Raw genomic sequence first — 10,972 nt, forward strand, 5'->3', positions numbered from 1 at the left:
TTTGACATTACTAACTTCTTAATGGAATCCAATTTTCCGATTTTCTTAAATTAGTATTTTTTTTATCACTCGAGCTTAACTCGAGACGAGATTTAGATAAAAATCTTAAATTCGAATCGAAACATAATTTATTGGTAATATACATTTTTTAATGATTAAAAGTGGGTATAGAAATGGACTCGTGGTTATGGGGTGTGTGTAAGCAACGACATGTCTCATTGTTCTGCGGGGAAATGGCAAGGGTCTGTCGGGAAGCCTTTTTCTCACCTTGTTTTAGGAGAATTCTTGGAAATGTTTTCCACTATGAAACTCAAAACACAGCTTTTGACAAAAATGCCCAAAAGAAATATCCTCCACGTCTCTGCCAACCACCAGACCACCACCACCACCACCACCACCACCACCACCTTCCACACTTTATAATAAGAATATCACAACACTTGTTCTCTGTCTTTCAATGCTTTCCTGCCCATATTGGGCATTAAAAGAAATCATTGGCCCCTAAAAAGCATGGGTCGGAAGCCCTTGGAACAAGGATTGTGTGCCAAATTTTGGGGCTTTTTAACTTTGGACAATTATCTGCCATTCACAAATGTTTGTCCTTTTTAGGTATAACACACCTTAGTTTAATTCCCGCAATCTTGGATTATTTTTTTAATTACATACTTATATCCTGATTTATCAACTTACGTCAATTACGAGCTCATAAGATTTACCATTGAAGTAGAGATGTCACGGATAAGTATTTATTATTTTTTTAGGTATATTTACCCAAACTCTATAAATCAGTTAAATATTTTATCAAAATAAATTTAAAATCAATTTTTAGGTATATTATTAGTAAAATTTATATTAATAAATTAACATTAATTCATAAAAATTAAAATTTAAAAATCATATTTAGAACAATTAATAAATTTTAATAAGTGTTACATTAATTATATATATCAATTTATTATTTAATTTTAAAATTTATTATTAATCATCAGATTTGGATATTGTATATCTTAAAACCACTATTCGAACCCATGACGAGTATTCTACTACTCGAACTTGATTATAAAATACTTTAATCTTATTTAATCCAATGGGATAATACCGGATACCTAATTCAGGATACTCTTAATCTTATGGAATCATGATGGCTAGCCCAACATGCAATAATGAAGTGATGAGATCAAACATGGACAAAGAAAGGACATGGAAGAGACAAATGGATTCCATCAGAAGTAAAATATTGAATCTTCCATTTAAGTGAGTTGGTACAAATTTTGAGTTTTAACAAGAAATACACAATTTATTATTATATTGCAATATACAATTCATGTACAAAATGAATGCACCTTTTGTACAAATGCCTGTAAATTTTGCAGATTAAGAACCAAATTTTTTTTTTTTTTGGTTAACATAAGCAACCACAACATATGAGAACATTACTCCTCTTGGAAAGCTTACTATACACAAGATTGAAATAAATGCAGTGCAGAGACTGAAGAGAAACAGCTCGATGAACAGTTGCGAGAAAAATATCAAGTACTTACTATAGACAAGTTGAGAAAATCATAATACGGAGTAGTTCTGCTTCTTCCGGCTCTCCTCGAGAGATATCTGCATATGAACATAGCAAAGCACAAACTAGTGACAAATAATGCTTAGGGCAATACATTTCCTTTTATCAGATGCAATGTTTTGAGGTTTTCTCCGTTCTGTTTTTCATATTGTAAGCTTCTAAGTTCACTTTTTTTTTTGGACATTTCAAATTTTCAGCAATGGTTTCGCAACAATCAAACATCTCCGTAAAAAACTGAAAGTCGTATCAGGTTTGTATTGTGGAGATCATTTTTCAAGGAACAATAGTGATGACTATTTGCTGATAGCTGGGGAATAAAGGGCACTGGCTCACTCCCTCACGTAGACCGGAGTAAAAAAAGCTTTACACAAGCTTTGAGCTTGTAATGATAGAATCATAAAGAGAATTATCTTTTAAACTAATCAAAATCCTTGCATGAAGGAGCCACCAACTACTCTATTAAATACCTTGTTTTGAACAAAACCAAATATAGGAATAGATGAGTCATTGACTAGAATATAACAATGAGAGGCAGTTCGAGGCTCAGTTACTGTCGTTTGTAGGGCAATGTGAAACAAAACATACAAGGAAAAACACTTCAATAAATCACAACAGTAATAAGGTATTATGATGCAACACACTAAAGGCAGAACTTTTATTACTTCATAGATAAATTACCAGAAGAAGATCTTCATCAGTACCAAAGGACTTGCGTGCTTCTTCGAGGCACTTTGATGAGACCTTGCTGTGTTTCCTGCACATAGTCTTTCCAAAGTTTATGCTTCTAGCAGAAGATGAAGAAAAAAAAAATTCAAGGACAAGCTTGCAGGGTTCATGAATTAACATCCATGGAAAGTATCACTAATAAGACATACAAACTCCATTAAACCAATTTTAACGAACAATGTGTAGCTTAACACACTAATTTTGCCAAGTATGCTTCCCCCTCATCCATAGCTGTCAGACAGCCAACTATTATTAGGCAATAACTTACTAAAACTGCATGGTTCTAATCTATAAATACATTAGCCAAGGATGACATCAAGAAGACAGAAGTTAATAAACTCGATTGAAACATTCAGCTAAGGGGAACAACACGATGAATAGAACATGAGAAATCATAAAGTTAATCACATGATAATATCTAATCATCAACCATGTGATCACACAGATAATAAATGAATTTGTAGAATACTGCCCAAGATTTACAAGGTCAAGGCTTATAGAAGTAACAGAGGAAACTGACTTAGAGGAATGATAAGCAAAAAGAAGACAGGACTGTTCAGAAAAGTGGGGAAAACACGACCTTATGATAGAACTGCATGGTTACAGAATTCTCCAGCATGACTTAATTGCTCATCCACAAGAGTAACACAATTTATGGAATATAATCCAAAAACTTTCATATATTTTGTAAACACCACATATATTGCTCTAATTAGTAATTACCAAATTATGCCATGAAAAATTTAAATATTATTCGTGACTTCTCATGTTAATATGATATACTAAGATTTTTCTAGATTTAGCATAAAATTTTTAGATGACTATTCCTTGAATCTTAAATTGTTTGATAGTCCACCAATCTCAGTCTATAACGAATTCTCTTATGTTAAATCTTGTCCAAGAAAGGGAATTACTATGCCTGGAAAGTGCATATTTGCATTCCAAGTGTCAAGTAAGTCAAGTTCTTAACATGCTTATTTGTGAACATTAGTGTTAAAAAGCATCAACAATGATGAGCCTAAGACAGTGATTAAAATGATATATTACAAACACACCAGGGAGCTGCCAAGAAGTGATAAAGAAAGCTTAGACAGTACCTAGAACTTGCAGGATCTCTAATCTCAAACTCATCTGCTCCAGCATCATAGCCACATATCACAACATAGTGACCTACAAAAAGAGCAAATTTCTCAACAATGAGATCAGATGTGGAATGATTGCATAAGTTCATGGAAAATATATAAAAACACTTTATGGAAATTTTGTTAAGCAGACAAAAGATTAATCAGGACATGAAGCAATGAGTATTCAAAGGAAGGAAATCCCTTGTTATAACTATGAACCATATGTTATTAACTAAATGACATTTGTGTAACTCATAGATGCTACATCTATTAATTTGCTTGACAAACCTTTGCATTTGTTACTCAGGAAACTGTTTATCATTGGAATAAAAAGTATGAAGAATATGTATTCTCATTATTAGCAAGCTGAGAAATTTTTACTTTCAACTCATATATGGGAAACAGCATTCTCAACGAGTGCAGCACCCACCAGTGTAGCCTCCATCATTGCCATATAGTCCAGGGACGATGACATCCCCCGCCCAAGACTGACTGCAAAGCAAAATTTTGGCAGAAGAATTCAGCAACAGGTTATCATCACTAGATAAGAAGTCATTATAATTGTTGCCAAAAGGGCAAGGCATACTCTACGTATCAGAACCCTTATATTGCCTGAGGCACAAGGTGCAAGGCGCAAGGCGCTAAAAAAGTGCTCGCCTGAGTGAACCAAGGTGCAATATGTATGTGTGTGTGTATAAAACAAGCTTAAGATATATAACTCTGATAACAAAGTCTAAAGGGTGCTCCATTTTCATCCTACAAAACATGCAAAATTTCCATTTTGTTTTTTTGGCCTATATGCATGATTTCCTTATCGTCCCAAGTTCGTTGTTGAAAACTCAAACATTGAGAATTAGAGAGTTTAATATTGACACTTTTATCACTACTAAAGGTACAGCTAATAAAAAAACTAAAAGTAAAAGAAATGAAAGAGACCTTCAATCAGAAGGGCTTTTTTTGCACCTACAGCCTTACAAAAAAGTGCAACTAGGCGCACCAGGCATGCACCTGATCGAATGCACCTCACCTAAAAGGTTCTAAGGAGCTTTTGTTGTCTGGCACTGCACCTAGAGCCTAGGTGCGCGCCTTAACAACAATGGTCATTATCATGCAAGAACTTAAATCCTTGTCTAATACCTGCTCAAATACAGGGGCATGGAAAGGGGGAAATACAAAAAGGAGGAGACCAGATATGTTAAAATGAGCAGTGTTTCATTTCAGAGTCTGATGGAAATGGTAAAAGTTGTTCAATAACAGCCAACTAGGAAAATAAACCTAAAAAAAAGAATATGTACCTCAATTTGTACTGGTCAACCAATGCAATCACAATATACTTCCCTGACAAGATCCAGCGAGAGATTTCTTCTCCACTGATTGACCTGCACTGTAAAATGGGAGAGTTCATTGCCCCAAGAAAATAGTTAAATTGTGCCAAAGACCATCAAATTATGTCACAAAAAGTAAGGCAAGGTAAGAGGAGCTGGTATTTTCATCAGCAAGGGCAATAGTTCAATATTAAGCAGTCAAAGGAAAAAGGAATCCAATCTGTTTAATTGCAAGTATTGGATGTTACCAACCATTTTCCCTCTTTAATATGAAAGTGAACTAGTGGCTATTAGCACTCAAAAGGGAAAACTTTATCACTACAGTGATGAAAATGTAGTCAGAATAAAATTTTTTATCTTATAAGAATTTAATGCATTGAGATAAAACAATATGTGTCCTTAGATGAATACCCGTATATTGATTCCTGCTTCCACTGCCTTTTGGAATAGCATATCTACTCGAAGTAGATCAGTAGGCAGTTGTTCCTGCAGAACATTCAAAGTAACCTCTTTGGTTATTATGTTGGAAACAATAATCTATCAAGTTAATTAACAGAAAAAAATAAATCATGGGAACTTTAATGAGCAACCACATCCTGATACTACACTATTGGAAAGCGGAATAGGGAGGAACAGAGTCACAATCCCACAGAAAAAATTTCAGATCTTTCCTTCACCGATGCAAAACAATGACAACAGAAGCAGCATTCCACTGTTCATGTAGCTGGAAATATGTAGTTATGCAGAAACATTACAGCTAATTGGACAACACAAGCTAATGGTAAATCACAAACTCGCTATTTAAGCAGTTGATAAAGCATGCATGTTCATTTAGCCTACAACATAAAAGATACAATTCATGGTGCAGAGCTTGCAGCAATAAACAAGCATGCTAACAAGACACTCCCTCCTCAACTTGCAAACAAGCAAAACCCAGTAATACTGACACAAAATCATTACAAAAATGCAAATGGTGCAAACGCAAATCACCTTGTAATATGTCTCACCAGAGTAGTTTGGGTTAGCTCCAAATGTTACAGTGTAATAGGAAAACCTAACAGAAAACTTTTGCAATAAGTAAGCCAGATCAACCGTCCAAATGCTGCACACAAGGTTTGAACAATAATAATCATCAGAAATTGCCCACATCAGTTTATATATCCAAATGCGGCCCATGCTAAAGATGAATTGAAGCAGTAAGAATGTGCATGACACCTGAATTTTCCTAGTTCTATATAATTATTCTCATTAATTAAACAATACTAAAGTTTTAACGCCTGGCTCTGTAACAAAAACATACCTTGTTGTGCAGCAAAGCTCAGCCAAGTTCTGAATGCTACAGTCATTGATGCCAATGGTAGTCAAAGCCATCAGAACACAAGCAAGTCCACAATCCCAAGAGAACAGCTGGTTTATATGCGGAACCTATAAACACCAAACTTCAGTCTAGACAAACAAATTACAATCACAGCTTTACAGAGATACACACCCTATCTACCGAAACATGAAATAAACATAAACTTGCAGCGCAAGGTAACATAAACCCTGATGCACTCACCTGAACAAAATATGATCGAGGCAACACTGCATCATGGCCAATCCGATTATCAGACGATAGCTCAAAATGGCAGCATCCAGCTCCCACATTCATGTGATCCCCATCTTTTTCTTCATCATCTGTTTTAAGTATCTTGTTTAACAGAAAATATAAAGGCCACATCAGGTGACCGCCCCCCTGAGGATTCAATTACAGTAATGCCACTGAGCAGTTATTTTTAATCAGTTACTACAACCTTCAACAACAACACCACCATCAATTCTTCTTCCTCTTGCAACTCTTTTCCTACACAAACTAAAAAAAAAAAAAAATTCATTATTTGTTTAATTGACAATCTGGATTAGGCTAATGTTAAAGTTAACTTTTTCTTAATCCAAACTTAACATTTTCGAAGCCATTTACAATCTGATTAGACAGAAAATGAACCTTATTAGGCATTAAATCGATAAATTAGTTAGTTAATTAAATAATCAAGCAAAAATCAACATAATAAAAGCAAGGAATTAAGGAAAAAAAAAACAGAGAAGCAAAAGCTTTCAAAAAGACAAACAATTCTTAATTCGTGATCTAAAATAGCGAAAAAACTATTGATCGAGAAATGAAGGAAAACTCAATCAACAACAAAAAATTAAAAAAAATTCCAAATTTCAAAATTAAAAAAAAAAAACGTAAAACTACGAGCAATAACTTTAAAGAGAATCGCGGAGTAATTATAAAGGAACAAATTTTTTAAAAAAATAACAAAATACCTTTTTGAGAGGGAAAAATTAAAAGGTGAAAGATTGATTCTTTCGGCTTCGTTTGTCTGAAGACATTCAACTGCTTTTCGACTCTAATTGGTGACTTTTTTTCCTCTCCTTTCTCTCTCTCTCTTTTCTGGCGTCGACTTTTTCGGTGGCACCCTGTTTGTATTCTACCTTCTTGTTTCTGGAATTAAATTTGAAAACGACTTCGCTCGACAAGATGACATGTGGCGAGATATCATTGGAGGTTGTAAAAAAAATTAAAAATAAAACATGGGTGTTTCTTTTTTTGGACAACTCGTTTAACTAATTGACAGGTGGAGCTGTCCGTCTGTTTTTGTGTGGATAATGCTATTTTTTTATATAAATTTTTTTAATTGGCATGTTTTAATTATTTAATTTGGGCCTTGCAAGTGATCTTTGGTTGTGGGCCTTGTTGGGCTTAATTTGGGCCTTGTAAGTTATCATTGATTTTGGGCCTTGTTGGGCTTAATTTGGGCCTTGTAAGTTATCATTGATTTTGGGCCTTGTTGGGCTTAATTTGGGCCTTGTATGTGTACTGGAATATCTGGCTGAAGCCCGGGTTAAATTTAGAAAAATGAATGAATTCTCGGTGTATAAATTTCATATATTATTAACGAATTAAATATTGTAATCTTGCTAATATATGAATTTGAGAATTGGAAAATTTTTTAAAATTAAATACTCGTGATTTTTTTAAAAAAATTAATTTTGAAGGATTTTTGAATTTTTATCTTTTTCAAATTTATGAGATGATATTTTTTTTTCATAATGTTTTGAAGCTCGTTTCAATATATCATACATGAATTGGGTGTTTTTTCTTTTTACTTGATTATAAAAATGGTTAATATTTCACTCAAGTTCTATAATGATTTCTTTTTTCTTTTCGAACAAATAGAAGAAGAAAAGCTCCAAACCCCATGGTCGGAACTTACTTTGAATTCACGATTTAATAAATTTTTTTATACTATGACACTCTTACCATTAAGTTATTTGTATTTGTTGTTACGGTTTTGGGTTACATTTAAGGGTTAAAATATCTTATTAATAATATAAAATTACACATGTGACGTAAAATTATCGAAAAAGTACTAGATGAGTGTAGAGATATGTTGCAATTGGAAACTTTAAATTTTGTATACCATGGGTTTTTTCCAACTTAGCAAGCAAAAGCCCTTATCAATGTTAATAATGGACTGCACTAATTTCACTACAACTAGGTCATTGATATGAGCACAGCTTGCAAACAAACCCCTTCAAGAGTTATGGTAATTATACAAATTTATTGAGAGGTCCCCAAATTTGGGTCAGTCAAAAAGGATTCCATAGGTTCAAACCCTTGGAGCCCTTCAGTCTTAATGGCTCATACATAAAAGGCTGTACCCTGGTCTAACCACCAAGTTATTAAACCTTAATTTGGGGTGTATGTGCTCCATCAAAGAGAGCTTTATTGAGAGTGGTTAGACATAGGGACCTTAGCTCCATATGGCATACACCAAACACTTAGGTAAAATATAAGCATTATTATGTATATCAAATTGCTCTGAATGATGTAAATAACAAAGGGTGTACGATGAAATGAGGAGACACTTACGACAGTTCTGGAGTTGGAGGAGACCCCAGGGGCTCTTTCGGAAGCTCCTTTCGTTCCACCATGCAAAAGGGAAACTGACAGGCAACTTGTTTGAAAATTTGGGTACTGAAAAATTGCTGACAGAAGAATCAACTAGTGCATTGAAAACCTTGTCCATGCCCCGAAAGGTGTTTAGTCTTATTATTATTATTATTACAGAGATTGAATAGAGAAGGCGGGATAAGGGAAGGTCAAGGAATGCACCTTGGAAAAGTAAAACCCTCCTCATGCTTGATTCTGAAGTCTATTTTGGCTTTTGGCCTTTGGCATTTGGCATGCTTCCTTTTCAATAAAAACTATTTTTTAAACATCTTTTCATGGTTTGGGGTTTTTGAACTTGAATACATAATTATATAGGTTATATTTTTTAAACATCAAAATGATTATATTTATTCATATAATTAATTATATCTTATTTAAACATAACATAATTATGACACAATAATACGAATTATCACGTTTATGTGAAATTCATAAAAAAAAATATCTAAAAGAAATGTGTTATTGGAAGATCAACAAGCCTAACAAGTATTTGCATATAAAAATGTTTTCAAATTTGCTTTCTCTCTCTCTCTCTCTCTCTACTTTGCTAACACTTACATTGCATATAAAAATGTTGTTAGGTTCTTAGTCCCCCTTGCTTTCTAGCAAAACTCAGGCCAAAAGTAACAAAAGGGGGCTTTTATTTTCAAACAACACAAAAAGGTCAAGACAGAAGACAAAAAGAACAGGCATGTAGACTCATAGGACAGCCAATAGGCAAAAGTAGTTTCTGTCTTCTTTGCCTCTAAACGGCTACATTTTCACAACATCTTTACCCCAATTCAAATCCCCCCCAACCCATTTACCATTCAGCCCCTCTTCCGCAAAATAAATATCCCAACTTCATTTAATTTTAAGATGTATAATGTTCACGTTTATATATTTTTTAAGATTTTTATCTATTCGGTATGAGATTGAAATATCTTATTTACTTTTTAATTAGTGTAACATTTTCCGTCACTCAATCTGTTGATATCTTCGTTGCTATCAACTACCTTACTTGCTTCCTTTTAAAAGATACTTGACATGAATCGGGTTTAGGTCGAGACTACTCTAATATCACTTAATGTTCCTTCTATTAATATGAAAGTTTATTGGAAAAAATTTGAAACTGGACATAAGAATTTTTGTTGTTTCTTCTACCTGCAAAGGCCTTGGTCCTCCTCACCCTTAACCGATTTCTGTCATTTGCAGACAAACCACTCTCTTTTATTTCTCAACTATTAATAACTTTTAATCTCTTTTAACTGTATATTTTATGGCTGCCAGGTAGCCATCAAAGGCTTTATTAACAGTCATAAATGGTAGTTACATTTTCCATTTTTTACCTTAGCCATTGGTGGGGTCTGTCAATCAGATCCTGTTGGTATCTGATACCTGAAGTAGTGAAAAATATGTGGAGGACCACCATAGATTCCCACCCTGCTTCACATTTTTCTTTTGAAAAAATTTACCTTTTTCACTCACATTTGTGTTTTTCTTCAATTGCATCTTTTCACTGTTACAAATAGGAACTTACTTATTAATTCTTGAATTCTTACGATAATAAGTATTTTATAATCTGAGTATCTCGTAGTACTTGACTCAATTAAGTAAAATTATGATATCCTGTAATCGGATGCAAATAAGATTTTAAGTATTATTCATTGTGATAGTTTGGGTTCGAATACGTTAAAATTAACAAATATCTCACCGTAGTTATTCTTAATAGAATTTACGGTTCTTGGTTTTTTTTTGTTGGTTTTTTTACCCTTGTGAATGATTGGCTGGAAATTGGGCGAAGTTGGTTTTAATTACTAAATTGATTGAACAAATAAAATAAAATAAAATTGAATGAACAAAGGAGTGAGTCCCACTGTTTAATAACATGGGCTGGATTGAACAAATGAGAATTTACACCTTTTTAAAAGTCACAACTCAACTTGAACCTAACACAACGGTTTACATTAATTCCCCACTTTTCAATAATTTTCCTTTAAATAGCTTTGTTCTTTATTTTTTACTAATTTAAGTATAAATTCCTAATTCAGCACATTAAAAGACCAAAAGCCCAATGATATAAGGACGCATGTTCGAGAGTAAGTTCCTTCGAACAAATTATTATACATTATGTGTTTATAAGCTATTACTCCATTAAAATCCGGACACGTAATCATATTCTCAAAAATCAATTATTTGTTCTTGAAATCGTTAATATGAACATGTGGAAACAAATATTTATCACTTAACG

At 33.5% G+C, this 10,972-nt stretch overlaps 1 protein-coding gene across 3 annotated transcripts; it reads right to left on the bottom strand.

Moving 5' to 3' along the window:
* LOC18585981 (protein GUCD1) lies at positions 1,226 to 7,195 on the bottom strand. Of its 3 annotated transcripts, none has more exons than XM_018129687.1 (10): positions 7,053 to 7,195; positions 6,304 to 6,597; positions 6,046 to 6,170; positions 5,736 to 5,847; positions 5,157 to 5,231; positions 4,716 to 4,804; positions 3,851 to 3,912; positions 3,394 to 3,466; positions 2,249 to 2,335; positions 1,226 to 1,608 (listed from the first exon to the last, which is right to left on the bottom strand). In XM_018129687.1, coding segments are annotated over exons 2-10 (786 nt in total). In that variant the 5' UTR covers positions 6,466 to 6,597; positions 7,053 to 7,195; the 3' UTR covers positions 1,226 to 1,607. The 3 variants fall into 3 exon arrangements, with proteins under 3 accessions (XP_017985176.1, XP_017985175.1, XP_007009143.2); XM_018129686.1 differs by having other exon boundaries at positions 2,249 to 2,324; positions 6,304 to 6,588; positions 7,053 to 7,194; XM_007009081.2 differs by having other exon boundaries at positions 2,249 to 2,324; positions 7,053 to 7,194.

This window comes from Theobroma cacao, chromosome 10, assembly GCF_000208745.1.
Source record: "Theobroma cacao cultivar B97-61/B2 chromosome 10, Criollo_cocoa_genome_V2, whole genome shotgun sequence".
NCBI lineage: Eukaryota > Viridiplantae > Streptophyta > Magnoliopsida > Malvales > Malvaceae > Theobroma > Theobroma cacao.